Source organism: Pararge aegeria, chromosome 16 (genome assembly GCF_905163445.1).
Source record: "Pararge aegeria chromosome 16, ilParAegt1.1, whole genome shotgun sequence".
NCBI lineage: Eukaryota > Metazoa > Arthropoda > Insecta > Lepidoptera > Nymphalidae > Pararge > Pararge aegeria.
In genome coordinates this window covers 10,236,578-10,250,635 of record NC_053195.1, presented here as the reverse complement: position 1 = coordinate 10,250,635, position 14,058 = coordinate 10,236,578, and the positions used below count along the sequence as shown (strand labels likewise).

General features: G+C 34.3%; 1 protein-coding gene across 2 annotated transcripts; it reads right to left on the bottom strand.

Moving 5' to 3' along the window:
• Positions 1-377: 377 nt before the first annotated feature.
• LOC120630332 (F-box/LRR-repeat protein 16) lies at positions 378-13,785 on the bottom strand. 2 transcript variants are annotated; one of them, XM_039899530.1, is made up of 8 exons: positions 13,653-13,785; positions 11,191-11,857; positions 10,980-11,102; positions 9,997-10,165; positions 8,622-8,817; positions 7,288-7,436; positions 5,986-6,135; positions 378-4,995 (listed from the first exon to the last, which is right to left on the bottom strand). In XM_039899530.1, exons 2-7 carry the CDS (start codon positions 11,767-11,769, stop codon positions 5,987-5,989), a joined length of 1,365 nt encoding a protein of 454 aa, XP_039755464.1. In that variant the 5' UTR covers positions 11,770-11,857; positions 13,653-13,785; the 3' UTR covers positions 378-4,995; position 5,986. The 2 variants fall into 2 exon arrangements, with proteins under 2 accessions (XP_039755464.1, XP_039755463.1); XM_039899529.1 differs by having other exon boundaries at positions 378-6,135.
• Between the last annotated feature and the right edge of the window lie 273 nt (positions 13,786-14,058).

Genomic DNA, 14,058 nt, shown 5'->3' with positions numbered 1-14,058 from the left:
TATTGTACAAATAAGGTGTCTATGAAATTTGACATAAAAAAGTAAATATAACACAAAATTCACACAACAACATTAATCTAAAAAGTGCATCTTAATTTACAAAATTGAAATAATAGGTACGGTACACATATTTTAAAAAGGAACATTATTTTTTACAAAGTTGAGATAAAAGTTAATAGAAGCGTAATCAATTATATACATTTTATATTATCCTTGTATATTTATAAAAATATAATTACGAGTATCTAAAACGCACACCAATGCGGTGAGATACCTACCTTTATGAAAGGCTTATGCGGTCAATTAATTGATAATTAATAAAACATTGTATGCAAATCATAATTCGATAATCACGAAATTATAATTAAAATAACCTGTAAAATTTTATATTGCTTTATTATTTTCATTACAACCATTCAGATTAAAGTATGGATAAGTCACATCTTTTCAACAACGTTATATCTATTATTACAATAATACACTAATTTACATTTTCTGCAGCACTTTATGTATTAATATACCTACTGCAATATTCTGCAACTTAAACACGACTGTTTGGGGACTACTTCCATCAAAGTTATACTATTTTAATATTGATGACGCTCTTGTTTTAAAATTATAGACTTTATTTTGGGCACGTCAAAGTATGTCATGAAAATGTCTGTTTTTAAAATACGATTATTATAAACGATGGAAGCCCCCAGCACGAGACAATTATCTCCGCGGGAAAAGGATAGAACTTCTCCCACAGCTTTTTGAATTCTCAGAGCATTGGCGCACAAGTGGACGTCGTGTTTTGTAAAGAGTCGAAAGTACAAAGTTACAATAAAATATAAGAAGGTATATAGCAAGTACGTAGGTACTCCTTCAAGCACGACTCGACTGTGCGTCGCAGAAAACAAGACTCCAATAATGGACGTTTACGCGGTTCAAACCGCTGAGCTGCCAGGTGAAATGGGAGATGTGCGAGCGAGAGGTCAATAAATTGGGGCAAATTATACATAGATAATGCGGAAAACAGTAGTGCCCTCTTCAACCAAAAGTTTTAAATAACAGGCAAAGATTATTTATATATGTGTAATATAGGGGATAACCTTCTCCTATTCCATGTTCCTTTGCTTTAGCAGGTGGATAAAATTTCGGGGATAACATTTTTGTCTCCTGCCTGTGCTAGCTCTGCTGTAGTCTGTACTACATAATTAGTATTATCGCCGATACAAAGTTGTATAAAGATATTATAAAAAGTGCATGGGGCTTTCTACCATCGCTTAAAACAGTATTATCTTAAAGTGCAGCGCCTTGTGATTACCTTGTGTCCTATTTTAACCAACTAATTAGTCGGTTAAAATACGATGACCATACTGTACGTTTCTATACAGGTGTTAAGCGACTATATCAGTTTACTAAGAAATCTCCATTAAGAAAGTAATACTTTTAAAGAATCTAAACGCAGAACAACTTTTAGAATAATTATTTCGAGTAAGACGCTTATATTTAGAGTATCTATTTGAGATAGGATTCTAAACTGGCAAATAGAAACACATTATTAATGTGAACAAACCGACTTTATCTGACTGCGAGATAAATGGAAGATTCTTATCCAATAATGTGAAAGTTTGTTTACATTAATTGTTTCAGTTTGTAGCCCTTTGTTTAGGTACTTCCATAGGCACATCTATAATTTAAGATAAATTGCTGTCTAAGTCTCTTGGTTTATAAATCACATAGTATAATGATAGAAGTTACAAAACTTCATTATTGCTGTTCATATGTTCTTTAATATAGCCCGCCAACTCGCATGGCGACGACGTGGTGGGCTAAGATCTAAATAGCTTTTTCCTGGAACAGGGCTGTGCCCATTATTATCAGGGCATTAATTAGTTCCATAATGATAATAATGATGTGCTTTCATATCATGTAAGGGACTAGGTGAATAGTTGAAATCTATATTTCATTTACATTAACATCTAAAATCTATTAAATAACTGCTATAATTTTAAATATATATAACTATATTTAAAAAAAAAACTTTTGTTTACATCAGTAGAAAATAATATCCGTTTCTGCTACGTTTTGTATGGGACTGCATCATCAGATGCATCTAGCAGATCATTGATCAAGTAATTTATGTGCCTATTATCTTGAACCATACCCCTGCCATGGCAATCGGTTTCTACACGACAAGGTATCGGAATTCATAATCGCTCAGAGGTACTACCTCGCCAGTGGTAGGTAACTAGCTGAGTTGTCCCGCCGAAGCCATTTCGAAATAATAAATCCCCTTATCTGTCTCTCACCATGAAGCCCACCTGGTGAACTTTGCACTTATAACTTTACTGATGCAGCAGGGATTGATTAAGAGAAATACAGCAGGTAACCGAATAGTTGAGTCCTATAATCTGTGGAGTCCATTATGATTAGAGAAACTGTGTGCCCTAGAAATTCTAGTTGAAATGCTGAAAAATAACAATTAATGAACCAAAAATTGTTTTCGTTGCGGTAACACATTTACCTTCACAAGGGTAGGTAAGGGTCAGATCAGCCTAGGTCCAAAAGTAATATTTCTTTTGATGAGTGAGTATACATAAAGATAATGGAACTTGGTTACACCAATATTTGAATATCTATACATTAATTCAATCACACTCACACGCATCCAGACAATTTACGGACGGTATATAGTAATAATAAATGTAACTTATTAAATTATTTTAGAGAAAACATTTATTTGCTGTACGTGACGATTATAGATATAAAAGTAAATTGAAGTTAGTACCAAGGAAAATGGCCAAAATAAACCATATTTATAATAACTCTAGTTGTTCTAATATATAGATAGGTCGCATTGAAGCGATTTGCATATGAATTTTAATAATGATGCTACTAAATAAAACTAAAGATGAAGCTTCATCTAAGGTTGACTGAATATTGATTACTATAGATTTAGCTCTAAGCCTGCCATTTCACATATTGGTCTTAAGGATGGCACTCACCGTAAGCATACGTTTCGCAAACTAACGAGTTGCAAGAATTCTTCAACATTGGTTCTCGAACACAACTATAGAAATTCGATTTTGCGGACTCAAAATAGTGCTGTCTGATCAAATGGGCTTGAGTTTCAAAGGCTAGCACAACCAATGCTCACAAACGAAAGTTCTGCTCTCGGTAAGAATGGTCTAGCTATCTCAGATGATAATAGTCATCGTACGGCCAGCCTTACTGCAGACAATTTTAATTAACTACGAATGAATTTTAATATATTTTTTTCATAGAATAATTATTATTACGAATCTACCTTCAATTAAGTTAATATGAAACGGTACTAAAAAAAACCGAAATTGACAATAAAAAATGTATCGAAACATTGACTAGAATAATTCTTGATAAATTATATCATACAATAGCTGTAAAATATAGTATAAAGCAAATTGTCTATCTATGTAAACTTTTATGTAGTATAGTATATTAAAGCCAGTTCAATAGGATTACATTTTCATTAATTATGCAGCTTCTATATTAAATTGTGTACAAGCTTAAGTTTTACGCAAATTGATCGATACTCAGATTTGACTAGTTAGCTTATTTAGATTTTTGCACTGAATTAAGATAAAACAATCCAAGCACACATTCTTAGAAACACCATTTGTAAAAACTAAACTGTAAGAGTTTTAGTGAATAAAATATAGCAGTAAATTAATAAAATATAAAATAATAGCGGGAAATGCATTAAAAATCAGGAATTGGAGCCAGTAACATGAAGTTTATATCTTACCTCCTTACGATAATACTATAAAGTGACTATGGTATTTTTAATTGTTATTAAGGTCCCAAAACACACAACTATTATTAACATAACATAGAAAATAATTTAATAAATAGGTATAATTTAATATACTATTATGACTTCATTGATTATTAATATATATCTTTGAAATCATCAACATGAACGATTTGTTTCCTTTCAAATCTTTTAAACCATTCTAAATTAGATGAGGAGAGTACATTATTTTGAATTGCTAGATATCTGTGTAAGGAAATATTATTTACATTCATTATTCAATAAAATTTCACATAAAAATTTGAGCAATTATTATTAAAGAATGATAACTCAAATGTGAGATTCACTACAACAACTTCTAAACGGTGTTGGAACATTAAAAGTATAACACATTCACAAATATTTAAAAAAAGCTTGTAAAATATGGAATCTAAAGAAATAAATAAATAGGACACAACCATAAGACATATTCTACTATAGTGGAAAGTTCTAATTGTAAACTAATTCTAATTGTACAGCAACACTCATTATTTAAAACTTGTTTTACATAATAATCACATTTATATAATAAATAACATCTACGTGGGGTTAGAAGAAAATTATAATTATGACAGTTAAATGCTAATATTGGATTTGATTTATCTATAAGGTACTGTATATATGCCTAAATTTATAGGTAGGTTTTATTGAAATGCAACTTTTCAGGCTTCGGTAAAGAGTATAATATAATATTGTAATAATATTGCAGCTGGGAAATGCGCAAACATTATATAAATTGACTCTGCTCAACATATACTATGTATTTACAAACTGCTCTATTGTATTTTAATATTTATACAAATTGTACGTTTTGGTTTGTAATTTAAAATAGGCGTCTCCAAATATCTCCTTGTGATAATGACGATTAATGACAGTAATTTCATGGGGCATCACCGTACCCTCTTCGTGACAAATTGTACAATCAGGGGCTCTAGCAAGTTGACGATCTGTATTAATCGGTAACGCTTAACGTTATTAATTTCTTTCATTATTTTCTAAAGCGTTAAAGTTTATATATAGTAAATCCCCAGGAGGTTAATTTATACAAATCTTTATATTTATTGAATATTTCTATCACAGCTGATTTTTCGTCCGCCAAATAATGGATACGGAATACCTTTGAGGTTTTGACAGTTGATGCATATGAAATCTATCATATTTAACATCTTGCCGATTACCTGCCGATTAGAAATCCACTTTTAAGGAAATAAATATAAAACATTGTATATAATATATAAACTAATATTGAAGACAGATTCACTTGAATATTTTATTTTTATCACAAATATTAGAAGGCAGCCCGTGACTGTACTATTTACATGACAGTACTTATACACTTTATATAATTGCACGTTTTGTTATATATAATAGATATTTTGTAAGATAAATAATGAAGAAGTAATTTTGGAGACCCTATCATATTATGGACTTTTCACACATATACACACAGAATATGGCAGACAAGTACGTTGATGCACAATTTGTGACTTTATGAACCTAGACATTCAAGCCTACTTTTGATAAGGTACTCTTAACTTTCCACAAGTCAAATGGCGCGAAGCCACTCTATTTAATATCAACTAACTCTCTTGTACACTTGCCACTCGAAGCAGTGGGCTGACATCTATAGTATGTAGTACAAAATATTATTATTCCATTATTATCAAGAAAATATCGGTTATTATAACATGGATATTTGATCATCCATACAAATTGGACGATCAATGTTGATCGAAAGTTGATTGCATATATTTTTTTATGTAATCATCAAAAGCACACACACATACAATTGATGAATTTCTTAACAACAAGACAGCTTGAAGGCAGCTCCGCTCTCATAAAGACGAGATAGAAAAATTCTATAGATATTTAAACTGTAAAATTACATTGAATAAGAGAAACCTGAGTTTCTTCTCTGTACAATCTGCCTTCCGAACCGATGGTAGAGACTGGCTTAACGTTTGTCATATGTGCTTATAAACTAAGCTTACTAGAAACAAATGAATTTTGAATTTTGCCCTTTCTATGTAGTTTCTGTGTGTCTTTTAGGTCTATTCGAATAAATAATGTTTTGACTTTGAAGTGCAGCTCGTTGCAACGTGATATTTTCAAATATTCACCTGCCATGTTCAATATGTATAGGTGTGGTGTACCGGTGTACGCAGTACCTTATTCTATGATGAGGCAACGCGGTAAGTGCTCGTGCAGATAATCGAAGAGCTCCGGGGAGGCGCCAGGGCAGTTCGTGAGTTCCAGCTCCCGAAGCTGCCGTAGTTGGATGAGACTCGACAGCCCTCCGGACGTCAACAATGGACAACCTTAAATAATCATCTTAATTAGGAGCGTGACATGAGTAGTTGTGCTTTTTGAGACAGAGCTCATCCAGGGATGCTCTGACCCCAAGCAACAGTGTCGTGTTCCGGTCTGAAAGGCGTGTTTCCTTGCATGCCCTGCGAAATGTTGCTTAGTTTCTAGGCGACGGTTTTCCAGATACAATCAGGTACGCTATCTGCTTAGTCGGTCAAACATTACTAAAATAAAAATACAATGAAGCCAATTCCGTTGTAAGAACATTGATCAGAGCAGAATATAAAAGCAGAATCAGCTTCAAACATCAACGACAAATCGTTACTTAAGGATAATAAATAAAATAAAAGCAAAGAGTCGATCAGAAGGGCTATACCCTTTTTGAAAAATACTAGCGCTTCACTCGTTTACAAATTTTTATTAATTACCTATAGTTACAAATGTTCACACGATATCTATTCAGTATACCCTGATTAACCGAAACATATGACTCGCCTGCGCTATTACTTTTTTTGCTCGGATCTTATGAGTGAAGAGCGTGATTTTAAAAGCCTATAATCTTCTTCAAGAATCGGGTAATCACATCAAAATAGAAACAAAGGTTCAGAGATTATCGGGTTCAAAACAACAAAAACACTGCAGTTTTATTATGAGCATAGATTACACATCACGAATCTTATGAAAGTTTTTTTTAAATTATTATTCACACGCTTACACTGTTTGACGGCCGATTGGCGCTGTGGGCTTGCAGAGAGCCTGCTCTGTGAGAAAATGTGTGTTGAACAGAAAGGTTTTTAGTATCTGGGTGTAGTTAATCTGTTAATATACAGATTAATAACGTATATTATGCATAAAAATATTTTTACGTCATACCGCAAGCTACACTTACTTTGTTGCTAGATGGCGATATGTGTATTGTCGTGGTATATTTATTTATTTAAAATAAAGAAAATACAAAATATTTATTCATTATGAATGTTTGTGGAGAATAATAACTGAGTTTAATTTCTAAAAGAAAAGTTATACGAGGATTTTCAGATCGATAGTTGGGTACTGAAATAAAAGGGATTTCGCCCCGTCTTAATATCAAACCGAATCTGGCCACCTTTGAACTACGGTAGTTCATAATCTTTTGCGCATAGTTAGCATTCTTAACAATTTACCTGCTAAAGACAGTAGCTGCAACGACCTCATTCCGCACAGATGCTGAACGCCAAAGTCGCGGACCTGCGAGCACCAGCGTAGGAATAAGGCCACCAGAGACTGCATTGTGCTGATGTAGCCCACGCCTATGTCGGTTATGTGTACACACCTGTAAATAATGACTTATGATGACAGCAGATAAATATACAGTTGTCGTACGAGGTACGGGCATATAACGAGGAACGGGCAGTAGCCTACTCTGTGCTACAACTACAGTCTACTACCCAGTTTGGTGATTATGGACCCTTACGTTGGTAGTGACTCTTAGTCCAGCAGTGGACTGTTATAATAATAAATAAATATACTACCACAATCCACACATCGTCATCTAGCCCAAAGAAATCGTAGCTTGTGTTATGGGTACTAAGATAGCTGATGATATGAAGCTATTTTTTTATGAATATAATACACATAAGTACTTATAATAGACATAAACACCCAGACACTGAAAAACATTCATGTTCATTACACAAACATTTTCCAGTTGTGGGAGTCGAACCCACGACCTCGGACTCAGAAAGCAGGTTCGCTGCCCACTGCGCCACTCGGCCGTCAAAGATATGCCGATTGATAACGATTAAGCTTCAAACTAATGGCGGTATTTTGATAAATATGTTTGTTCTTAAGCTTTTGGAAACAGTTATATACTATATAGTCTAGTCAACAAGTGCTTTTTGGACCAACTTTTTTCAGCAGTCTCCGAAAATTATGATCGAGGTGTCATTGGATTTGGAATGTCATCTAGATGATTTTTGAAAAAAATTTAGTTCCGCTTGCACAAATTGTAAAGCTATTACAATTAACTAAAGAAAAAAAGGGGGGGATGTGTTACTACTACGTAGTTACACATTTTCTGTGTAATGCACGCATCAAAAGTGCCATCTATGTGCCTATTGAATAAAGCAATATTTGACTGTGACTTTGACCTTAACGGATTCAGCGTCCCGGTACGATGTCGCTTAGAAACCAATTAGAGGTATGGGTTAAATATAACTGCCATCTCTCTAATAGGTTAGCAAGCTACCACGTTAGACCGCATCATCACTCACCACCAGGTGACATTGCAGACAAAAGCTAACGTGTAGTGGAATAAAAATTCTTTACATACATTTTTAATTTTTTATTTTAAAAGCTCTTTGTTTGTAAACATTTTTTTAAGCGCTGAGTTAATCTTTGGTTAACTACCCTCTGCAACACAGGTTTTCCTAACGCAGAGGGTAGGGCATTTAAATCTCCGTAACCAAAAATTGTCAAGCCTGAATAAATGATTATTATTTTACTCTATGGTACTGACCGATCAAGCGTGAGCTCCTCAAGTTGGTTGAGGTCGCAGGCAATATATTCTAGCGCGTTGTCTGTGACGCGAGGACACCAGCTCAAGTCGAGGCTGCGAAGGCGAGGCAAGTTCTCAGCCAACAGCTCCACGCCCTCATCCGTGACCTTGCTGCACCCGCTGAGCGACAGCACTGTCAAGTTCGGCAGCGAGTGTACTGCAATACATTATACTTCAATTATTAACACTGATATCCATTTATTCTTCCTTAGTAATATTATAAATGCGAAAGTGTGTGTGTTTGTGTACCAACCAACCAATCGAATTTATTTTTGGCATATAATTATTTTAGTTGAAAACACGAATAGTAACATAGGCTCATTTTCATCCCAGGAAAACAACAGTTAACTTACGATTTGAAAATAAAATAATATAGAACGCAAGAATCCTATAAGTTGAAAAGCTAAAATAGCAATGAGCGTGGCATTTAGTCTAGGGGACAAAGACTGGGGGAGTTGCGGCCTCCACGTAACTGAACTAGATGGCGCCACAAGATCCTGCATCGCGCTATAGAACTTTCAACAAATGAGGCATATATATATAACTTCCAAAGATGAACGGTTGGTCTTCGAACCCCGAGCACACAGCAACAGCTCAGAGGTAAGAAGATCTTCTTATTGTTAACGTCGGGCGTATCACCCGAGCTCCCGTACAAGGGGTTTAATATAACTGTTACATCCTTCAAAGGTCAGCCCGCTACTACCTTAGACTGCGTCATAACTTACCACCATATGAAATTTCAGTCAAGAGCTAACTTGTAGTAATACCAAATATACTTTGATCAATTAGCTTTGAGCGTTGGCGTCCAAAAATGATGCTGATATAAAACCTTTGGCAAGTATTATAGTCACGGTGAAATGCACCAAGTGCATGCGGAATTCCAATTAGTAAGAGAGAGATGGATAGATAAAAAGCCTTCTCTGTTTTTTTTTAAATAACTAGATGGATTTTTGTTCAAGATAGAATTTGAAGAATAACGTCCATCATAATCAACCCAAACCGGCGATACGGGTCTCAGAATGAGAAGGGTTTAGGCCGTAGTTCACAACGTGGGATTGATAGACTTCACAAGCCCATAAATAACATTATAGAGTCCTCTTACGATGTCTTCTTTCACCGTTAAAGAAAGTGATATTTAATTTCTCTTAAAGCAAACTTTTCGGAGTTACGTGCGTTCTTACATAACTCCGAAAAGTTAGCGGTGCGTGACGGGGATTGAAGTCAGACTAAAAGCCGCCTTACCCACTAGGCACTTTTTTAATGTACTCAAGTATTGAAAACTATGATCTATGAATGTTTAAGCATGCAAGTGATAATGTATGAGATTAGTCTTTACCGATATTGACAACACCATGGTTAGTTAATTCCCAGCAACTATGTAGCCTCAATATACTAAGTGATGCACTTTGTTTTGGTGAAAAATAGCCAAGTGCCGCATCCGTCACATGGTACGCTTGCAACGAGAACTCGTATAATGATGGCAATAGTTGCGCCACCGCTCCCACCTGCAGTTTTGATAAAGCTATTAATTTTACATCGCAAACATAATAAACAGCTTCATGTTACCAAATTAAAATCAATTGGACGCATTTAAACGAAGTGGTCCAACCAACATGATGAGTTATTTTCTTAATTATATCAACTTTTTAGTTTACGGTTACTGAATATCATAAAAGACGATAAAAATAAATAATTAAGATTCAAATTTATTAGTATTGTTTTGTGCTTATATATTACTAATTCTTTATAAAGATAATATTAAAAATTGCCGATTTCTTTTTACATACTGTGCCAAGACAATAAATATGCACACTCAGGAATACAAACGTTATTTGTGTACATTTGTGTATTTTATTTTCGAAAATGTCGAAAACAAAATACACAAAAGAAACAATTACTTAGGATTTTTTAAAATAATATATTAAACCAAGTAAACAAGTTGGATGAACCAATATTTGCCGTAGAAAACCATCAACAAAAAAAGTAAATGAAAAAGTCCTCATAATTAACGTTTTAAGATAATAAAGGCTTAACAAATGTGGCATAACGTCGCAATAGATATGCAGTGTTTTATCTCTCATTAGCTGACAGCACCTTTTAAATTTTAGAGCGTAAAAAAGACTGCGTAACTAGTCCAATGTTTAGCTAAACATTGGACTAGTTACGCAGTGTGTGTCGTTTATTTGTAAGGCCCTAAATCTACGTACGTAAACGATCCATAGGCCATAAATGACTCAATATTGACTGACTACAATATTCGTTAGATCCTTTTCCTTTAAATACGACCAATTTTACTATATATATAAAAAAATAACTTACAGCCTCATCAGCAATGTTAATGCAGTCAGTAAGCGTAAGTGAGACAATACGAGGAGTTAGACATGCCCACAAACCAGCTTCCGTTATTTCATTGCAGCCAGTTAGTTCTAGCTCAAATAGAACCTAAAAAGAATGTATAGTTTAATGTTGTTCTCAACAGTGAAAATAGTTCTGATAATGAGTAATCGTAAACAATAATAATTATATCAACCTGCAAGTGATCCAATATAGCCTCTAATCCTCGGTCTGTAATTGTGCACCCTTTTAAACCAATAGCGTGTAAGTGATGTGCCGAAACAGGAAACTGTTTTATAAACTCATTTATATCATCATCGGTGGCCGATATTAATATGATGCCGCGTATTCCTCTTCTCACTACAGAATTGTAAAACCTCTGCATACAGCAGCCAGACTCTGTTCGCATGTCACGGCAATCCAGTACAGCGACTAAACCGGACCACCACCGGGGCGTGGAGTAGAGGATGTCACGCCATTTTGTACATACTTGTGCCAGCGATTTCCTTTCATTTGCATTGAAATATAGAAAAAACTTTTCGAGGAATCTGTCTTCTAGTATGAACTGGCTCCACACGAGCGGCCGGGGGGAGGGCCGGCGCCGGCGCGGTATTCGCGGTGCAGTGGCAGCGGCGGCGGGCCCGCAGAGCGCATTGGCGACGCGTTCCACCACGCCGGGCGAGCGCTTGCGACCGCGCAGGCCCAGCCCCGTGATGCGGCGTGACAGCTCGGCTGAGGCACGCTCCACGACGCCCTGCGCGGACACGGATGACATCTTCACCTTGACACGGCGAATGGTGTCAGCGGGCCGCCCGCCGCCCGAGCTCGCCCCGCCTGCGCCCTGCTCACAACCCGCCACCGCGCTGTTGGAATAAAATTTAAAAAATAAAATGGTATGATTTTTTTAGTAGTACGCCATGGGTTGATGATGATAAATGTTCATCTTGATTTGAAAAAAGAATAATACTTTAAGAGGTTGAGTCAATACAGCCGCTAGTAACATTTTTATATCTGCTATATCATTTAATTTGGAAACCTGAGCTCAGTTTTCATTCCTGACTTACCTACTGGTCAACCAATTTTTTTAAGTAAGAATAAATTGCTTAAGACAGTCAGATTTCCAAATTAATTGATATAGCAGATATCAAAATACTGGCAGCTATATTGAAACAAGCTCTTAAAGTATTTTTCATTTTTGAAGTCTAGGTCAACCTTTATCATCATCATCATGAACACATCACTGGCCTAATACAGGTCACAGGTTTAGGCTGTGCTTAACACGCTGGTCAAGTGCAGATTGGTGGACTTCACACAACTTTGAAAACATTATGGAGAACTCTTGGGCGTACTGGTTTTGATGCAATGTTTTCCTTCACCAATCTAGCAGGTGATATTTGAATTGCTCGAATTAAAAACACTTCACTCCAAAAAGTCAGTGGTGCCTCTGGGATTGAACTTGGTCTCCATGAAAGGAAAGTCGAAAACTTACCTCAAAAATCTTATATTTTTGAAAAATAATATAGACTTGATTAAAAGAGGGCATTAGTTTAACTTGTTAGCAGACTTCATTAAAAAATTTTCAAACCCCTTTTATTATTTTTTTTCGAATTTTTAAAGTTTATTAAAACACATACTTAAACAATTATAGAAAATGAATTTGTAATAGCAAGTTATTTTCAATGAACCTTAAAATTATATGGAGTCTCTTAATTGAGCAAATTTTTATTACTAAGTATATATGAATACAAACTTTTCCAATTTCCATAGAATATTTTATTTTATTAGTGTTTCTAAAGTTCAAACTTTGATTTAAATAAGGACACAATTATTTGTATTTCTCAGTTTGTTTTGCTAATATTAAAATATAGAAGGGAATACATAGCTATAGTCGGTAACTAGTTATTTTTATTAGTTCTAGTTGTTGCTAAGTAACAAGTTATTTAGTGTGTGAAGTCTGTTCCATCATTTCTGTTATTCGTGATTGTTTTTGTTATTTGCACTCTTAAAAACGTCCATAGATAATATTTATTACAGAAGAAAATCTAATTTGTGTTCTCTTTCTAATATGTTGATGTTTTATCTTTATACATATATATTTTAAACATTGTCATTAAGGCAACTTAAGTCTGACATTGATGGCCTCATAATTATTGCAAAAAAAATCCTTCCTCTGCAGCAGTCATGTAGTATTTGAATTCAGCAAGATGTGTTATCTTGCTGATATGAAATACAAAATATATATTAAATAAATGAAATAATACTGTGAAAGGAACTAAATGCACCAACCTAGCAGTTTCTGTCTGCTTGATGGTAAAAACATTTAAGAATATACTGTAACAGGTCATGTAGGTCACAAAAACAAACAGAACATAAGTAAAAATCTGAAAATGGTCAAAGTTTCAACCAAATTGACAATTTTAATTACCATTTAAATTGCAGGAATTTATTTTTCTTGCAAGACAAAGAAATTAAATTAAATTCATAATAAACACTTACGTAAAAGGTTTGACATTTAATACAACAATTACGATTTATAATTTAAAGATAATTTAAATATCTACATTTATTTATACGTATTTAAAGGAAATCATTTCAGTTTAAGTAATAAAAACATACTTTGCTTGCAAGAAAAATAAAAATCGATGACTATGTACAAACCTATAAATATGAACTTCGGTTTAAATTTATCATATTTATGAACTATTAGAACCTCTTGAACAATTTATTGTTATTCATGAATTCATAAGATAACACAATACGAAGTAAAATTCACACAAACCGAAAAACTAAATCAAAAACCAAAGCTAATGAAAACGTTAAATGACGCTGTCATTAAATAACACAGACAATTTTTTTTAAATACTTTCAGACTTTTCGCCACAGACAAATAGAACTTGACGCATAAGTTTTCAAATAGGAAACATCCATAGATTTAATTTAATTTTAAAAAAAGTTCTAAATTTGTACCCGGCGAAAGAGGACAAGAATTTAACAAGAAATCTCAGATAAAAACAGACAGTTCAGTCTGATAATACTTACGTCGTTAGACGGCGAATGAGGAATC